Source organism: Myripristis murdjan, chromosome 7, assembly GCF_902150065.1.
Source record: "Myripristis murdjan chromosome 7, fMyrMur1.1, whole genome shotgun sequence".
NCBI classification, from domain to species: Eukaryota; Metazoa; Chordata; class Actinopteri; order Holocentriformes; family Holocentridae; genus Myripristis; species Myripristis murdjan.
The window spans coordinates 4,822,026-4,842,612 of record NC_043986.1 but is presented as its reverse complement, the minus strand read 5'-3'; the positions used below and the strand labels follow the sequence as shown (position 1 = coordinate 4,842,612).

The window sequence follows — 20,587 nt, the reverse complement described above, 5'->3', positions numbered from 1 at the left end:
GTGTGTGTGTGTGTGTGTGTGTGTGTGCCACTGTCTCGGGGTCCTCAGAGCTCCTCAGGAATGCTGGGAACAGACAAACTGTATTTACTCACCACTGTTATCATCTGAACACACTGATGTTATGGCTGGAGGACGGTGTGTGTGTGTGTGTGTGTGTGTGTGTGTGTGTGTGTTGCATCTAGAATTTGGTGAAATGCGAATTAAGCAAAGTTGTGACTGTAGGCAGGTATTAACATACAGATTTAGACAGAGCGGTGTGGTTGTGACTGGAGGTGATGAACGAAAGATGAAGGAGACAAGAGGAAGATAAGAGAAAGGCACTTTAGCATCATGCTAATTGAATCCAATGGGAACTCAATTAGCATTTTATTGTAGGAGAGCAAACAGCATTTTCTCCTCTGTACCTCCAGTGGTTCAGTTCATATGGGCAGCATTTCATGTTAGCTTAGCATAAACACTTGAAGTCTATGGGAGTCGTTAGCCTGGTTTTGTCAAACCCTAAAGCGACCTTATGTCAAATATGTGTGATCCACCGTGTGACTAAGACAGCCTCAGAGCCGCTCTAAGGTTTATTTTGTCACTTTGATGGAGCTACGCTAACGACTCCTATAGACTTCAAGTCTTTATGCTAAGCTAACATGAACCACTGGACGCACAGAGGTGGAAATGGTAAACGTCTTATCTCGGAAAAGTTGGAAAAAAAGGGATTTTTGCACTAAATGTTGGAGTTTTCCATTAACGGCACACTGTCTGTTCCTCATTCCCTCAATCTTATCTTTCCTTATTTGTTCCCTTCCCCCTTTCCTTTACTCCTTTTCTACATCCATTTGGAGTGACCCAAGACTTCTTCCTTCCTTCCTTTCTTTCTTTCTTTCTTTCTTTCTTTCTTTCTTTCTTTCTTTCTTTCTTTCTTTTTTCTTTCTTTCTTTCTTCAAATACTGACCTCTTCTTCAAATACAGACCTCTTGATCTCTCTGTGTGTGTGTGTGTGTGTGTGTGTGTGTGTGTGTCCATGTGGGGACCAGCGGGGGACTGCGGCTCAAACTGATGGAGCAGTTACCACGACAACAGGTGGCCTATCCCTGCTGCTGCCCCTGCGGTCTCCCGGGAAACCAGGAAGTAGATTAGTTCTGCAGTTCAGGAAGAAAGAGAGAGCGAGCGAGAGAGCGAGCGAGCGACAGAGAGAGAGAGAGAGAGAGAGAGAGAGAGAGAGAGAGGATTAATGAGGTGAGACGACAAACTCTCTTTCTTCCTCTCTCTGTCTTCATTTATCTCGCCTACTTCCCGTCTTTTCTTTTTTTTCCTGTCAGTAAAAGTGCAGTGATTATTATCAAGGATTCAAGTTGCCTGTTTATTTATGTTTATATTTATGTATGCATGTATTTATTGATTTAGTTATTTATTTATTTATTTATTTATTTATTTATTGTGAGATGAGCTATCTCCGTCAAACTCGTGCAACAAAACTCCTTTCTTTTCTCTTGATTCTTCCTTTTGTCTCTCTTTTCTTTCGCTACAGGTTTCTTCACCTCATCCTCTCTCTCTCTCTCTCTCTCTCTCTCTTTCTCTCCTTCTTTTCTGTCACACATGTAAACCCAGCCGCCGCTTCTTCTTCCTTCTCCTCCTCCTCCTCCTCAGCCCGCCTCCCTCTCTCTCTCTCTCTCTCTCTAAACAGAAAAGTAACCTGACAGAGAAATGCGACTTCCCTCAGGCGTCTCTCTGCAACTCTCTGGGCTCTTTTGCTGAATTTATTTATTTTTCATCTTGAAACAGTGACTTGATGCAAGTTGAAAAACCTTTTGCAACCCATTCTGCAAGGCCAAAGTTACATTCAATTTATCATTTTTAAGTGTGAGCTGTATCTCTGTTTCATTCGCTTATGAACTCCATTGTGAATGCGATGAAATAAAGTTTATATGAGGTAAAGTTTAGTAAGTGAGAGGAAAAATCATAATGAGAAACAAGCAGATCTTGCGGCACACAATTTGCGAAAAAAAAAAACAAAAAAAAAAACGCTGGATGTGTTTTTCGGCCTCACTGTAATGGATGCCAGGATGAAGTGAAAGACTCAGCCGGTCCTGTTTTGAAGCTTTTGTTCAAAACGAGAGCCTGTTTTTCCCCATCAGGCTGAAGATGAAGGACGAATTAGCCACCAAGGCCTCGTCGTATTTGGCTTTTTAATGACAAACCGAGTTGCAGAGCAAACTCCGGCTAAAGCCACAGCCTCACAGCGTTTTGTGAGGTGATCACAAACTCTGAAACGCAAAGCCAGTTTCATGTTTGACACGTTAAGGTTTAGGTTCAGAGTTTGGTGGCGGCCAAAAGGGACAGAGGGAGCTGCAGATGGAAACCTTCCCAGGAGCTGAATCTGGGCCATCGGAGTTCAAGAAAGGCAACGTCTCGACCTCCATGCCCCCGCTCGCGCTCGATATTTTTTACATTTTTAGCCGATCGCACTGGTTTCATTTTTGTTTCTTTTTTTTTTTTTGTCCCAGGGAACAGATCAGAGTGTGGTTTGACCCCCGAGCCTTCACACAGCCTGAGGAATGTTGTAGTGTGTCAGCGAATGAAGCTCCTCTGCATTAACACACTGCCTCCAGACTCCTTTAAACTGCAGGAGGTCACTGACCCCCTGCCTGCCTGCCCGCCCCGTGTGTGTGTGTGTGTGTGTGTGTGTGTGTGTGTGTGTGTGTGTGTGTGCAAATGAATGAATGTGTGAACGTGACAGACAGCGAGCAGCCCGGGTCAGAGTTCACCATGTGTCAGACAGACGCTGGAAGGAAGTGAATGTGTGAGGTTTCTGGATTCTGGACATGGCTGCCATTTCACCTACCTGTCTGTCTGTCTCTCTGCCTGTCTCTCTCTCTCTCTCTCTCTCTCTCTCTCTCTCTCTCTGTGTTTACCCGCTTATCTGCCTGTTTGTCCTCCTTTTTGTGCCTTTGTGTGTGTGCGTCTGTTGCTGCGTTGCACACATGTACCTGTCAACATTAGGTGAAAAAAAGGGACACACCCCATCCAGAATAATCCTACACCACAGATTAACAGGACGAAAATACAAAAATGTCAAAAGGAAAAATGATTTAAATGAGTCACAAACACGTATCGCTGCTGTCCAACCAAAACCTTGTATCTCTATAACATCGTTCTCTCAGAAACTAAGGAAAATAGTCTTGTCTCAGTTTACATAATCAGTTTTGTAAAGGTTTCATAACCTCAAGGTTTGTAGTTTATAACTCTCTGAATGTACAGAGGAGCAAGTAAATGCTACAAGTCAGCTAATACACAAAAAATCACTAAAATTGTCTACTTGCCCTGGTGATGCTAACATTTTGATATAGGAGAGATGATTGAGCTTACTGTGTACCCTTACGAAACAAAAATATATTGCAGTATATTGGAAAATATGATGTGATCTATTAGATAATACATTTCCATATATGGGAACTAGTCTTTATATTTGACTATAAATTGCAACATCTGAAATGCGCAATTACTTATGTATTATTCCATGTATTAAAATATATTGATGCAATATATATAAATATATTGCATTATATATGTTTCACCAGTATATTATTCCATGTATTGCTAAGACACTTTCAAATACATATTTAAATTCCATATTTAAATTCCATATATTAAATGTAATATACTGTAATATATATTTCATGTAATGTATTGGTAAATATATATTCTTTCTGTAAGGGTATGCCATTGTCGGGATGGTAGACGAGTTGAAGCATGACTATGGATGTCGTTAATGCTTACCCTGTGACCCTGTTTCTTTTTTTCTTTTTAAATTTTCATTTCTGTTTTCTCTTTTTAAATGTTATTTATTTATTTATTTATTTATTTATTCATTTATCGTATGTTATTAATTATCCTCTTTGTTTGCCTTTGTCTTTTGTGATGTCACTGTTTTTGTTGAAAAGCGAATTGAAAAAAAAAAAAAAATCACAAAAATTGGAGATACAAGGTTTTCACCCGACAGTGACGATATGGAAGTTCACACTAAATGTCAAAAAGCATAACTTCAGCATATTACAAAAAGTGCAAAATATTGAATTAAATGTTCAGAATCTCAATTTACAGCACAAAATAAACCGTTTACATCAAACGCTGATAGAAAAAGTGTGTGTGCGTGAATCAGTGGGAGTTTTCCAAGTTTTTCAGGTTGACTGAAATTGCCAAAAAAAAAAAAATAGGTGTGTTGACAGATATGGTTGTATTCAGAAAAATAAAAAAAGTGCATTAAACACTCATTCAAAATGGATTTCCAGGCTCTGGCTAGATTGATCTTGCCCGGGTTCGAATATGGTGACAGACTCGGTGAACGGTCAGCAGAAATCCCTTCTCATCAGTTTTTAAGAGCCAAATACACGGTCACAATCTACAAACTGCTTCCTGCAGGAGTAAATGTGACACAGCAGCAGAGGTGCGGTTCCCATTCTCACCACCAGGGCGTCACCTCCCGCAGCCTGGGCACGGGCCTCCAGCATCTGATACCGACGCCAAAAGCCACCATCATGAGAGGCGGGGGATGGGGACGAGGTATGAAGAGTGAGAAAGTCTGCGGTTGTGGTGGACGGCAGGTTTGTGAGCAACAGGAGCTTCAACCACGAGGCCCAAGTTCAACTCCCGCTTCACTTTTCGTGTTCGAGCGACACTCAAACCGCGTGACGCTGACACGTCATGAAAGCTAGAAACCCTGATGCGTCTCATCCTGATGCCGAAGCTGCATTTTGGCGTCGGTCTCAGATGTAGCAGAGGCGTGACCGAGCTGCGATATCTGACAACCCGGGAGCGAGAGCGTGTTGCTGGCCCGAGGTCGTGACCCTGACCCACCTCGTCTACAGGAGATAAAGAAGAAAACGACCCGTCTGATTTGTGGTGAACTTTGATAAAATGTGCTCACCTGCTAGACCAACTCTGGCAGCCACACTCTCCCAGGCAGCGGCGGTTTTATCTACCAAAACCAGCCATAATCAGATTTTCTTCCGTCTTCCTGTCTGACGTTTCCACAACAAACACTCAAATCTTGATCTCCGCTCGGCCTTCGTGTCTCATGCACAAACGCTTTGCTCATCGATCTGCCGAGGTGGAGCTTGCACTGCAAAAACTCAAAATCTTACCAAGAATATTTGTCTTATTTCTAGTCAAAATATCTCATTACACTTAAAATAAGACATGATCACCTCAGAAACAAGACAATTTTCACTTGTTTTAAGCTAATTTTACTTGTTTCAAGTAAATTTTCACTTGACAAATAATAATATTGACAAATATATAACACAAATATTCTTAGTAAGATTTTGAGTCTTCTCAGTGTGCAGTAAGTCCACTTACTATTCAGAAAATAACACATGTGCAAAGTGGCATAAGATGTATTTGACCCATTACTTTGGAAAAAATCATTTTCCCAGGTGTGTATTTTTTGTGTTATGAAAAGCACAGCCAACCTGTCTGTCTGCCAACCTGTCTTCCCTTTCTCACCTGTCTGTCTGCTTCCCTGTCTGTCTGTTAAACTGAAAAAAAAAAAAAAATTACCTAATTATTAAGTCATCTAAGCAGCTGTGTGTTTTGTGTCAGTGTGTGTGTGTGTGTGTGTGTGTGTGTGTGTGTGTGTGTGTGTGTGTGTGTGTATGGAGAAACTCTTTCATCTTCTCAAGTGGTTCCTGGAGCTTAATTAGATGGTGGTGCTCCAGAGTTCCTGAGAACACACACACACACACACACACACACACACACACACACACACACACACACAGCTGCTCAGGTGTTCTTAGATGTATTGAAGATAAACAGGAGTGGGATGGGATTTTTTTTTTTTTTTTTTTGTCAGGAAGGAAAAGATTTTCTATAGCAAAAACCTGAGGTGATTTCCTGCGTTTTGGACATGTTTTATCCTTTTATCCTTTAAGTCGGTGACACTTTACAGTAAGAGTACAACAATTAACGTTAGTTAATGCTATAATATACATTAAGTAACAGGTAATAAACATTAAGTAACTAACCGTTATCTAATGTGTCTAAGAATCATGTACTAATGCTGTTCATGCTAAGATATTGATTTATATGTTATTTAAGGGTTATTGTAGATATTATTAACATTAGTAAATGCCATAATATTCATTAACTAACAGTTAATTAACCCTTACGGCACTAACTAACGTTAATTGTTGTACTCTTATTGTAAAATGTTACCATTAAGTCATTTCTTTTTCAGGCGGTTTCCCATTTGAACACACTATGTGCATCTCTTTACATCCATTTTGGTCACTGAAAGAAACACCAACTGTGTGAGAAGTTTGACTGGTTTGGTAAGACTGTGCACAAGTCCGTTTTTTTTTTTTACTTTGGCATATAAACCGGCCATTTTTCCTGCGAGAAAACACCAAATCTCATTTTGTTTTTGCTTTATACTTATATAGAGTTCTTCCACTCAATCAGAGAGTAGCGGCAGTGTGTTCTGCTCTGCCTGCTGATCCTGTGGTGCAGACATTTCTCTGTGCATGGCTGCTGAAGACCGGAGCAGCATGGCAGCTCTAGAGAGAATCCTTTGCTCTTTGATTGTGATACGGTTGATTTTTTTAGATCGCTGCAACATTTTCTGCTTTTCCTCTGAAAATGCCTGAACTTGTCATCACACTTGGTGAGAGGAACAGGAAAATATAGGGATAAGTAAAGTGTGTGAGAAAATGAACACAGATATGGAAGGTACATCTGCACCGGCTGCTTTATAAACTGTGTTGGAGTCTTTCAGGGTGGATTTTTCCTTTTCCTTTTTTTTTTTTTTTGAACTAGCCTGAGCGAGTACACTTGTTCTTTTTGCCTCACACACTTCCTCACTTAGAGCACGAAAGGAAGAGAGAGAGACAGAAAAAAAGACAGAAGGGGTAAGAGTACAACTTATTCAGAGGAATGACAACAACTCCAAGTGGATTCAAGCTGAAGTCTTAAGGACGAGATGCTATTCTTCCGGCCGAGCAGGAGATCTGGAGGCTTTATTCTCCACTGACAGGAAGCATTTAGGCTTCAGGAGAGAGTGTATTGAGGTGGAATACTGAGTGGACACACTGTCTCTCTCTCTCTCTCTCTCTGTTTCTCTCTGTTTCTCTTTGCACACACCGACTCACACATGAGCACAGACAAGTATGTCGACATTCAAACACACACTCACACATGCACACACGCTTACAATCGAGGCACACACTGGCAGAGCAGGAGGACGAGCACAAAGCCTGCATGACATGATCTGACAGCAGGCCGGGAGAGAGAGGAGATTACAGAGGCACAGAGAGAGAGAGAGAGAGAGAGAGAGATGCAGGGATTATAAGCACAGAAGAAGAATGACAGGCTCGACTCTCTCCTGGGCTTTAAACAGACAGAAACTCCAAAAAAAACAAGTCTCCAAACCCTTTTTTCGCACTGTGCAGCCCCTGGTTGTTCTCCAAATCTCAACAATTTTGGAGCCGCGTTAAAAATGGAGTCAAATTAAGAGCGTGATTGCTTTAATTGAAAACAGAGCAATGCTACAACGCAAACGTTACACTATAAAACAAAGCAGCACCTACTTATGCAATGCACTACAGGATACGCTGCAGTACAGGCTTCAGCGTGCTTTATTTGTGCCCGGGTGTTGTGGCGCACAGTAATTCAAAGTGACACCGAATGTTAAGCAGTGGAAACAAAAATTCCAGCACTGTGATACAGTAAAAATTTGTGTGGTTTTCAAATCTCCTGCTGAAATGTCCAGGGCCTCGGGCGCTCGCTGCATCCAGCAGGGCCACCTGAAGGCGTGGACGCCGCTCGTAAACTTTTTTTCACGTCCACGAGGAGAAGAATTCCTCTGTGGGGTGGAGAAATGGAAAATAAGGTGAGAGGGAAAAGTGATATCATCCTTGGATGGGCTGCAAACCCCTCTGTCCCTGCAGGGGAGACGTGAAACGGAGCATTCTTCCCATGAAATCACAAACAGTTCGTATATTTGGGTCACCCGGGAATAAAATAAGGTAATGGTGAGTTCTGTGCTGTGTGCACTAATTAGTGGTTTATATAGCATGAATCCATACGAGGATATCACTTCACAAATCACTGATCGCCTCTGACATCAGCTGGACATCCACTCTTTCCTACCTCGACAGTCTTTTTTTGTTAAGTTAAAAACGACGTCATCTGCATAGACTTTTTTAATGCAGTTTTTGCATCTTGATGGACCAAAATATTAGCAAAGTGACTGTAGCATGTAAAAATAATTAGTTAATGATGGCGATGAGAGAGTATTTTTGCAAGTTTCAGTGAAAAATAAAAGTAAAAGTGAGAGGTGAACTTAAATTTGGAGCCTTAACAGCTGTCCCCAGGGTGTTTTGGAGTCAGGATGGTGGTCCCGGGGTCACAACCAGATGAAAACCCCCGGCATGAGGTGTTGGGCTTCAGGTCTCATGGCAGAAATAAATAAATCCACAAAGCAACACAGAGAAGGAAAGTGCAAACGTCACATTAGTTGCAGAGGTGAATGCCTCTGGTCACGTCGCCAGTTCCATCTTTTGAAACCATGTTTTGCAGTTTGCCATCAACTCCAGGACGGTAAACTGTAAAACAATCTTAAAAAGTTGAGAGAAAGAATTTTTATAACTGTTCAGTTAATGCATTTGAAGTCTAATGGGTGACAAATCATTCACAGGTTGTTCCACACAGGGCGCTGTTGTGCTGTGTGAAGAGTTTGGGAACGGTCAAAACTCACTATTGACCAATGCAACTGAACCAAAAAAAAAAAAAAAAAAAAAAAAAAAAAAAAAAAAAACAGCAACTGTAAGTTACTGTAACTGTAAAAAAAAGAAAAAGCTCAGATTTCGACGTTGGACCAGCTTACATCAGTCACAACATATGCATGCTCTGTGCTAACTAGTTAAACATATCAATTTGAAATATGAAGCTGCTCTTGGTGTTGTTAATCTGCGCTGACTGACTCCTGCAGACACTCAACCAGTCAGATTCTGGGTTCACCAGCTTCACCTGTTTCCAGTATCAACAGGAGATATGGACGGTGCTTTACTTTGCTGCAGACGCTCAGACCCCCTGCAGCATCTCAGCTTCATCCCCACGTCCCACTTTAATGACCGTGTGTGTGTGTGTGTCTGTGTGTGTGTGTGAGCGTGTGAGCATGTGTGTGGTTTGACACCCCATTTGTTGTTTTGCTACTTGCTCAGTGAAGCTCCAGTAAACTGAGAGGAGCTGAACGCACCCCAGGAATGTCAGGATGAATGACTGATGGAGGAAAGAAAGAAAGAAAGAAAGAAAGAAAGAAAGAAAGAAAGAAAGAAAGAAGTGGGGCACTATTATTGACAGACTATTTGAGGCAGAAAAAGACCGAGTAAGTGGACAGGGAGTCGGTGGATGATAATATGTTTTGAATGGAATGAATGAAAGTAAATTAAAAGTAAATAAAAGCTAACTGAATAGATGAACTTTCACATCTTATAAATGTGTCTTAGTGTGTGTGTGTGTGTGTGTGTGTATGTGTGTGTGTGTGTGTGGGCAGGAGTGCGGTACTTCGTTAGCAAAGTGAATGCTTATTGTTTGATATTTCAGTCTTAAAAAAACAGACCTGTTTATGAACATTCATGACTTTTATAGGAGCCAATCACATTCCAGAAATCATTTTGCAATAAATCAAAACTGTTACTTTGAGATTCACTCATTTCACTGGGTCATGAACATGAATCAATCAATTATCCATCAATCAATCAATCAATCAGTCAATCACAGTGGCAAGTCAACCTGGGAGACACTCAGACAGAAAAACATGCTGTGCTGTATTTGTCATGACAGAAACACAAGCCATAACCTGAGCCCGGTTTTACAGTCTTATAAATGGTGTGTGTGTGTGTGTGTGTGTGTGTGTGTGTCTGTGTGTGTGTGTGTGTGTGTGTCTGTGTGTGTGTGTGTGTGTTAAGGGGGCGTGGAGGGGAAGGGAGGGGGGATTTGGGTAAGCTATACCCGTTTCCAACCACAGGGGACAGGCCGAGAGAGAGAGAGAGAGAGAGAGAGAGAGAGAGAGAGAGAGAGAGAGAGAGAGAGAGAGAGAGAGAGAGAGAGAGAGAGGCCACAAATTGGAGTAGGTGCCTGGTGGAGCGACATACACACACACACACACACACAAAGGGAGAGAGGGAGAGAGAGAACCCACGGTGCACCGCTCTCCAAAACAGCCGGACAAACACGAACCCCCTTTTCCTCTCTCTCTCCTCAACGCTGCAGCTCGTTCCTGTCACTTTTACCGACCAGATGCTGCATCACGTCGAGGCTTAGCGGCTCATCTCTCCTCACTTTTGATTACTTATTCTTTAAAAAAAAAAAATTCCATTTTTGTTTCTCAAACTTGTGGGAGCGGACCGAGCGGGCAGGTGGAGATGGCGATGGGACCGGCGCCGGGGGCTGCGCTCCGGCCGGCTTGGCGCACCCAGACGCGGGTCGCTTTGCTGCTCCTGTCGCTGCTGAGCGGCGTGTCGGCCCAGGAGCTGCCGACCAACGGCGTGAACGGCTACAGCCTGCACCCGCCTTACTTCAACCTGGCCGAGGGCACCAAGATCACCGCCACGGCGACCTGCGGGGAGGACGAGAACGGCCGGACCGTGCAGGACCTGTACTGCAAGCTTGTCGGGGGCCCGGTGTCCGGAGACCCCAGCCAGACCATCCAGGTGAGGACCAGCAGCTCCCTGAAGCTCCTGTGATATTAGCCTATTCTAGGAGCATGAGTGCGTCTGTGCTGCTCAATAGCGAGTTTACAGTGATTTATCACACTTTATCTCCTATAATATCACTATAATCTCTCTATGATATTTTTTTATAGTAGTTCCGCTGGGGCTTGAGGTGTATCTGTGATATTCAATACTGAGTTTTCGCAGCTTTATTAAACTTTTTTTCGACCTAAAGGCTTGTTGTTCCTATAATATTCCTGTGGTAGGCAACTTTGCAATGTCGTTTTATAATATTCTTCTGTAATATACTATAGGAATACTTTTACCTGCGTGAACACCTGTTTTTTTTTTTTGTTTTTGTTTTTTCAGTCTAGACCATGAGTCTATTCATTGCCTTGTAGCGCTAATCTGGGCTTTTTTTGTTCATATGAGTGATTTTTTTTTTCCTCCTGTCGTGCCTGGCTGCTGAAGACGCACCTGTCTTCGGTTCTTCAGGGCAGTTGTCCAAAGAGGTTTGCAGAGGAGTCTGCAGCGCGTCTGAATGAGTCAACAAATCCCCTTGCCAGGCCATTATGCATGCACTGTTTCTTTTGTAGGGCTTTGCAACACTTTGGCACTTACATAAGCCAGGCTGCGTTTCCCTCACCGGGCTACCGGGCTGCTGCCTGTCAGACAGAAATGAGGGCAAAGAAGGAAAGTTTGAACCAGCCACTAGTTTCCATCCATTCTGGGTTAACGCAGTGTCCGGTTAACCCGCAGGGAGTGACTGCAGTTTAGTGGGTTAAAGATTAAAGTCTCTCTCTCTCTCTCTCTCTCTCTCTCTCTCTCTCTCTCTCTCTCTCTCTCTCTCTCTCTCCCACCTGTCCCTGCATTCCTCGCGGTGACTGACCCGTGTCGACCAATCAGACGGGGTCTTCATCCGCTCTGTTACCGCGATATTACCAGCCGAGCTGCCTCCACTGGCGGTGACGTTTGATATAGGTGTTAATGAGTGAGAGAGATTTTTTTTATTTATTTATTTTAAATTTCAAAAGCCTTTATTTACATAAACAAGTCAACAGAGCATCCCCCCCCCCCCCCCCCGCCCCCAGTATTATCTGAGCACAGAGCATTTGCATGACAGCACACAGAAACAAAATCACTATTCATCACCTTGTAATAACTGTAAGCATTTCTTTAGTCTTTTATCATTATGATAACTGTGACAAGCATCAAAGCCCACAGTCATTTTTCTCAGTCTTCTTGCAACTTTTTTTTTTTTCCAACAAACCTTCCATGAATATTTGCAGCCCAGAATGAAACCCAGGAAAAAACTTCTCCAAACTGTCTTTTTTAATGTTGCTTACCACAATAGAAAAGCCAGAGGGGGCAGAGAGAGAGAGAGAGAGAGAGAGAGAGAGAGAGAGGGAGGTGGTAGAGCGAGGCAGAGCAGAACAGCAGAGTCCTGGTTGACAGTAAGCTACTGGAATGTTCAAACATCTGAAACAGACTGAATGTGAAGCCTGAGGATAAAATCAGCTGGGAGTCACCGCAGGAATACGGGCCCTGAGGGCGTGTGTGTGTGTGTGCGCGCGTGTGTGTGTGTGTGAGATAGCTTTGAGATTCTTCATTAAAGTAGGCCAATGTTTCTTAAACCCCATAGAGGAAGAAGAAGAATGAAAGAATGAATGAATATGTAGACGGTGGAAAACATGTTATAGCTCATGTTTTCATATTATTGGTTAATGACATCATTGTTGCATCATAGTTAAAAATCCCCTAATGTAATAATATGACAAAGACAGGATTTTTTTTACACAATGACAGGCTAATTTTGTATTTTTGATCCATATAGGCATTTTATTACACAGATTACTGGACTCTAATTTAAATCTAATTTACTTCATTTTGGCTGCAAAATCATCTGGTTCTGGATCTGCTTGTCTTGTATTTTCTTTAGTTTGGCTGAGTTTGTTTCAGTGGGCATTACAGTGAATATTCCCTGCCTCCTGGGAGATAATTTTGCTGGTTTCAGAAAACGCATCCATGATAAAAATGGCCATGAGCAAAGTTCTTTTTGACATTTTACGTCCTGTGAATCATTATTGTATGGTAGCATGAGCAACAAGAGAAATTTCTGAGAACCAGCTGACGTATCGGCCTTTATATGTAGATTAATTGACTTGCAGTATGTTGGAATAAGTTTATCATGAAATAAACTTGGTAAGTCTGAAAATAATTCACAGTGTTTTGGTTTTGGTGGTGAGAATGAACCTCAAGGCTGTGAGGGAGGAACAGTGAAGGAGCATTGTGTTCTTTCTCATTGTGCCATTTCCTTCAGTTTCATTTTAACCAACCAGGAAACATCAAATGGCATGATGTCCTGAATAACTGACCCCAGTTCAGACAGTAAATTGTCCCACTTGAGTTTAATCGTCCGTTCCTCAGAGCTTCGTTCATTGTCCTGAAAGGCAGACGGTCACAACAGGACCCTGACTCGAGTGTTTCCGCATAAATCCCGGAGAAAACAGGCTGAAACCCCCTCATCAGATTTTATTGAGGCTTTTCCCGGAGTTTTCCAAACCTCAGCTGAGATCGGCGGCGGCGGCGGCGGCGGCAGCGGTGTGTGTGTATGAGCTCACCAAATCTCACAAATGAACCCCAGAAATCTGGTAATTAGCTCAAGGAATGGCATTATGAGAGGTTTAGCCCACTTTGCTGAGCTGTGCAGAGGCCTGCTGCTCCCCCATAGTGCACCCCTCCAACACACACACACACACACACACACACACACACACACACACACACACACACACACGTCTCTGTGCTCAGGTTAATCCCTTTTTGATTTGACAGCAAGACATGAGAGTGTTTTTATTAATTAAAAGCAGCAGGAGGAGGAGGCGCGGATCAGAATGTGTGCACGTGTGTGTTCAGTGCAGTGTGTGTGTGTGTGTGTGTGTGTGTGACTCAGTGAAAGAGCGAGAGGAGACTCTTCAACCAAGTGACACAGTTGTTCGCTCTGCCCGGCTCTGACCAAAATACTAAAATTAATCTCAGATTAAAGACGGACGACCAGCCCTTTGGCTCGTTAAACGACAGAAAAAGTGAAACGTCTTTGTCGTCCTGGTGTTTGCAAATTAAAACACTCCTCCCTTTTCTCCTGCTCAGGGTTTAAAGCTGCATTATGGGATGTTTTGCATGCTCGCTGTCACAAATGGCTGCCAGAGGGACAGCAACTGAATCTTCATTACCCAGAAATCACATAACCTGACGTCAGCGTGTCAGACTGCTGCCAACCTGAACACACGGCTCAGATCGCTGAGAGATGACATGATTACTAATAAATTAACGCAACTCAATGTAATCAGTTTGAGTCACAAGTCAAGAGGAGTTTAACCCTTCTATTATCATTAGGGGGAATTTGACCCCGTTCAGTGTTTAAGATCTTTAAATGACATTTTTTTTGCTTCAGATTTTATGACTTTTCCTAATTTAAGTGGGTAAAAATGAAATTAACATGATGATATGTTGTTTCAATGTCCTAGACACATCACACACATTTGTTTTAGTTGTTTTGGACACTGAGGAGCTATGATAAGCCATTTATAGTCTTCAAAAAAAAAAACTTCCCTCTGCTTCAGGACCCTCACCTGACAGCCACACCTGTAGTGACGTAACACACCTGTAACATAACACACCTGTAACATAACACACCTGTTGTAGTGCGAGAACAGTCAAGGAAAGAAACATAAAGTACCTCGAGTAACAATTTTAATTCTAGTAATTTTCTGGAAGTTTAAATTGCTTAAATTGACCCTGAGAATGAAAATGTGAATAAATCTGAAGGCAACAGGAGGATTAAAGCTGCACAAAGCAACTTTGGAAACTCCAAAAGTGGCAGCGAGGAAACTGCGGCTGAATTTTTTTGAAGGCAGAGATATTTCAGAGAAATGTCAGAAACACTACATTTCTTTTTCGTCTTCTAGTTGTTTCTCTTGCTTGTTGGCACTTTTGCGTTTCCATCTGAAGTTTTGAGGCGAATCTGCGCAGTCTTGAGTTATTGATGGGACACTTTTCTCCGTTGCAGCCCGAGGCGATGATTTAGATCGGCAGGATTGGGTGGATTTGTTCGTGTAAATCTGCGCCGGCGCGGCTTTAAACGCGAGCCTGTTTTTTCAGCCTGTTCCCTCCTGTGTGAGGAAATATGGATGTCATGTAAGAGGAGGAGGGAGGGTGGAGGGAGAGGAAAAAAAGATAGATTACATGAAGCAGCAGGTGTTGCCGGAGTAACACTTCTCCTCTCCCTCGGGGATATGAATTTCAGAGAGAGAGAGAGAGAGAGAGAGAGAGCGAGGCCGAGTGAGCGAGTGTGTGATTTAGAGTGTGTTTCAGAGAGACGGGAGAGTGTGTGCTGCTCGTTCACCTCGAGGCGGAGAGGGAGGTCGAGTGAGACGATGAGTGAGGAAGGACGAGCGAGTGAGCCGAGTGTGTGTGTGCTCCTCCAGGCGCCTTTCAGAGGAAAACGCTTTTGTCAGAGATGAGAATCAGAATCAGAATCAGAATACTTTATTGATCCCCAGGGGGAAATTACTTTTTGTTACAATAACAACTCCCACTAAAAGTGTACAAGTAAAAAGAGCAATTAGTCAAGAAAAATAAAGAAAGGAATATAAATATAAATATAAATATAAATATAAATATAGAATAAAAAGAAAGAAAAAAATATATATACAAGTGCAAACATGGACAGGAGTTAGAGAGCGGGATCAGGCGAGGAGACGGGGAAAATGACAGTGATTGATTGATTGATTGACAGTATTGACAGTGATACTGACAGTGATATTGACAGTATGGCAGCATAACTTCTTGCTCCACAGCCAGTTTGATTGACAGTCTGCCTCCTACTTGCTATAACTGCTGTATTTACAGAAGTCAGACATGCAAACTCCTCACAGTAAAAAAGGTGACAGTGTCACGGGGGGCCGGGGGGGGTTACCCCCTCTCCTATAACTAGCCAGTTTCCCATTTGGTCGTGTTTTCTTCGGACAAAATCCTTCGCTGCACAGGAAGTGATGCGTTCCATGTTCGGACAAACCAGAGGAAGACGAGCGGGGCGGTTAGCGCGAGTGGCGACAGCCGCCGTCGCCCAGCCGTGAGCAGCGACCTCTGACCTCCGTGACCTCGCTGACCTGCTCTGCCGGTCAGGTGGAGGCTTGTTTAGTTTACACAGCCAGCGCTGCTCAGGCTCGACGCCTCGATGATCAAACCAGCCGAGCCGAGACTGAGGAGGCTTTAGAGGCTGATGAGAGGAAGAGTGAGGAAGAGCGCTTTGCCCCTCCTGTGGGGTTAATTAGCAAACACACCAGATTAAAGCTGCAGCTAACAGTTTACCTGCTGATTAATCCATTGAAATATTTCTTTCAATGTTCAGTTTTCATGCTGGAAATCCTTGAAAAACGCTTGAGTTGTACCGTGGTGTTTTCAAGGTTTGAGAAGTGCTTGGATTTTCGAATCAAGTGCTTGAAACTGACTGAAACTGAAATTATAATTAATGACTGGGCTGGTGACACATTTTGAAGATCGAACCTTTGTCGTGTTTTCCTTTTTAATTTGTCTCCCTTCTGTAGATTGACCTCACTAAACGTAACCGTGGCTGTTCAATAACATCTGATTTAACGTGATGTGAGGTGAAATGAACATTTTGTGTGGATGTACACGGCCGTAAGGTGCTGGAAAAACTTGACATACATCTTGAAAAGTGCTTGAATTTGATTTAAGGAAAGGTGAAGGGATCCTGTATAAAGTGTGAAAAAAGCCCAACACTGCAAAAACGCAAAATCTTACCAAGATTATTTGTCTTATTTCAAGTCAAAAATGTCTTATTTCTAGTCAAAATATCTCATTACACTTAAAATGAGACATGATCACCTCAGAAGTAACTTGTTTTTAGACAATTTTCACTTGTTTCAAGTGAAAATTCACTTGAAACAAGTGAAAATTTGCTTGTTTCATTGGCAAAATTTGCCAGTTGGAAAAAGTGAAAATTCACTTGAAATAAGTGAAAATTAGCTAGAAACAAGAAACAAATTTTGCCAATGAAACAAGCAAATTTTCACTTGTTTCAAGCAAATTTTCACTTGAAACAAGAGACAATTGTCTAAAAACAAGTTACTTCTGAGGTGATCATGTCTTATTTTAAGTTTAATGAGATATTTTGACTAGAAATACGACATTTTTGACTTGAAATAAGACAAATAATCTTGGTAAGATTTTGCAGTGAAAGTATTAACTTAATTTTAATAAGAAGACAGACTGTTGAATTTGATGATAAATGACTGAACCAATCGGTTATAAAAAAATGACAATAAATTCAGTTTCTGTTGACTGACTTTTAATATGCTTTAATATGTTTATTTTTATTAACTCTGGCAATATTAAAGAAAAAAATGTGAATTCTGGTGCATTAACGTCCCCAGTCCTCCGCTCCCGTCGCCTCAGTGTCCCCTCACGCTGTAAACTGCAGAGTGGAGCAGAAATACGAGGCGGAGAGATTGAATTTATGAGACAATTCAAACTCCCAGACAGCCGGGACAGGCCGGAGGATCGGCTCTCGGTAACGTGAGCGGATTCACCTTCTTGTTGGAAAATAAGAAATTTGAGCCGGACACCTGCAGCGAAAATAAAAACTCTTCTTTTTTTCATTGTTGTTTACTACGTGTGTGTGAGGCGGTGTCGATGTGGAGCAGGAAATCTTTTTGACCTGATGGTTGGAAACTGAAAGGTTCAAACCCCTGAAGCCAAAGTGTAATGAGACGCTTTGTTTGGGGCTTTTTTGGCCACTAAAGTGTGGAAACCTCATACATCCTCAAGTCTACCCTTTTTTTCTTACTGTAACTTACATTGTATTTTGACTTTATTTGACTTTTGGAGTCATTTTAGTTATTTTTTGCAGGGTTTTTTGTATTTTCTGGGCAAAAAAAACTTCCATTTACTTCTAACAAGTGACTTTTCCCCCTGATCATCTCGTACTTTTTTTTTTTTTTCCTGATCCCATTAACTGAGCCTTGGTGTTATGATTTCTGCTGACAGGTGTGGAGTAAATGCTCGATCAAATTGATAGATTAGTTGACAATAAAAAATAAACATCAGTTGCAGCTCCAGTTAGAATAAAAATCTGCCGACGGTCCATCGAGCAAGTCTCAGCACAGGATTGCACATCATCAGCAGCAGAAGTGACATTAACTCCATCACCATGTTAATTAACCTGTGTGTGTGTGTGTGTGTGTGTGTGTGTGTGTGTGTTCTCAGGGCCAGTACTGTGACATCTGCAGCCAGGGGGAGAGCGACCGCGCCCATCCCATCACCAACGCCATCGACGGGACGGAGCGCTGGTGGCAGAGCCCGCCTCTGTCCCGCAGCACCGAGTTCAACGAGGTCAACGTCACCCTGGACCTGGGACAGGTGGGAGACACACACACACACACACACACACACACACACACACTGTGTTTACTGTAAACCCAGCTGGATATTTGATCTCTTATGTGTATGTGTGAAAACGTGCTTGGCCTTGGCCTTTGTTCTGCCTTTGTTGTTTGAGAGTGTGTGAGAACATGTGCCGGGGTTCTCCAGCGTTCTCAAAGCTTCTGTGATGTCACAGCGTTCTCGAAAGTGTGTTGCCAGTGTTCCGCGGCGTTCTAGAACGAACCCGCGCGTTCTGCGGGTCTAGATTCCCGACCGGGACAGATCGGGAGACGTTGAGGTGATGTCCTCTGCGAGGCTCTGAGGCTCTCTGCGATTCCAAAATGTGCAAAGTGTTTGTTCCAGGATTGTAAATTTTTTTTTTTGGATTCTGGAGTGTCCGAATCCAGAACATCAGAACCCAGTCATGAACGTTAACCGTGCGTATCCGGATTTTTGAGCATCTGAACGCCTTGTTGGGCTGCAGACGGTCAGGATGATGTTCTGTGTGATCTCACAGTGTCTTTGGAATGGCAAAATATTTTCTGTCACTTTTTTTTTTTTTTTTTTTGACTTTTTTTTTTTTACCACCGTACAAAAATGCGAATTGAGCATTTTCTCTGGGAACATTTTAAACGGCTTCACTGGAACAGGCCCTTCATCACCTCACGATTTACGCTTCCTAATGGATTTCAATCGAGCGTCTCTCTCTCTAATTTCGCCGTTTGCTGGTGTGTAATCCTTGTCCAGCGAAGGCAGAATAGATGTGAGGCTGCTAACGGGTTTCCAGGCCGCAGCCTCTCGGTGATAAATCACGCGGCTCGCGCTCGTGGACGCCGGCGATGAACGTCGAGCCGCTGATGCTTCAGTCGGAGTTGATTTAGAGACGTTATTCTTGGCAGCAGCTCGTGTTTGTTCTCGCTGGTGTTGTGGTGGATCCATCAGGACGGGCCCATCGCTCCCTCTCTCTCTCTCTCTCTCTCTCTCACACACACACACACACACACACGCACGTTCACACACTCCCTCTGCTCGTAGTTAACCTTTTGTGTTTCTGAACGCTGCTCTTCATCAACCTTCTTTATGTGTGTGAATGCAGCTCCTTTGTGCCGGCCTCTCCTGCTCGAGTGGCTTCCTCCTTCATCACAGAGAGACATTCACTGCGTGTGTGTGTGTGCGTCTGAATGTGTGTGTGTGTGTGTGTGTGTGTCCCTGACAAGTGTGTTTTGTGCTGTGGCTCTGGCTTCCCCCCTGTTCTTCCATCTTCCCCTCTTTTCTCTTCACCCTCCTCCCCGCCTCCTCTCAGGGCTGCTGGTCTCAATAGAGAAGCAGAGAGCTGTGACTGTGTGTGTGTGTGTGTGTGTGTGTGTGTGTGTGTGTGCAGCCTGTAAACCCTTTTACAAGCCTGTTTACCTTGTGGCAGCAATAAAAGGATGAATTAAAAGTCTTTACCGAACTCTCTAAATATCATCAGAGCTCAGCGGACTGAGTCGAGTGATTCCTGCAAAATATTTTAAAAATCACTTTGACATTTAATACGACGTTTTGACATCACCCACACCTTTTATTTGTGAAATAAAATCCTAAATATGTTTCTGAAATCAGTTTAACAAAGTTTCTGAAGTTGGGAAAAAAAAAATGTGTCTTGTGTGTTTACAAAACGAACTCAAATAAACTAAAATCATAGAGAAATGATAGAGAAAGTGCTTTTTCTGACTTTTGAATGTGACCCCTGACAAATAACCCACGTTGCAAAAAAATGAAAACGAAACTAAGACGAAGCATTTTCAAAAGTGCTTTCAGATGCTTAGTTTCAAAATCCATGAAAAATAAATGAACCGAGCAAATCTGCTTTAAAAATAAATTAAATCTAAACTGAAACTGAAACAAAAAATCAAAATGAAACAAAAATAGAAACTCGTGAAAAATGCAAGCCTATAATGACGTCGCCTCCTTGCAGTTTGTCCAACCAAAGCTCATGTGAGAACTGAATAAATGTGTAGAAAAGATATAATTTATATAATTTAAATAATTTATGGTGAGGAAGTGAGGAACTTTTTAAGCCAATAGGCCTTAAGGGCGCATGGCAGTGGGCGGGGCTTAGCACCAACAGGCCTGTAATTTCCAAATGAGAGCCGGCGTGGAGGTCGGTCATGGGTCATGGGTCAAGCAGCACTGACCTCTTTTTGATTGGCCAGAAGGGGCGTGTCCTAAAACGGCAATGTTGCTAAAGGGGCGGGGCTTAGCACAAACTGGGTCATAACTGAGTGCCTTCGTGTTATTGTCGAATCATTTTTTTTGTTCCTTTACTTTTCCACGCTGACCTCCGTGCTTGTAAAAATCCTCGATGAGTGTCGATGAGTTTTTGTGACGCTACAGGGAGAAATCGTGCGGAAGAAGGAAGTTTCCAAGACGTAAATACACGTCAAGAGACGGCGTGAGGT

At 42.7% G+C, this 20,587-nt stretch overlaps 1 protein-coding gene across 1 annotated transcript in view; it reads left to right on the top strand.

The window, feature by feature from the left end:
- Positions 1-10,178: 10,178 nt before the first annotated feature.
- lama5 (laminin, alpha 5) overlaps positions 10,179-20,587 on the top strand; it is a 151,434-nt gene continuing 141,025 nt past the window's right edge. The window contains exons 1-2 of the mRNA XM_030056408.1: positions 10,179-10,700; positions 17,991-18,143. Coding sequence (XP_029912268.1) covers positions 10,413-10,700; positions 17,991-18,143 — 441 coding nt within the window. The 5' untranslated portion in view covers positions 10,179-10,412. The remainder of the gene's footprint in view (positions 10,701-17,990; positions 18,144-20,587) is intronic.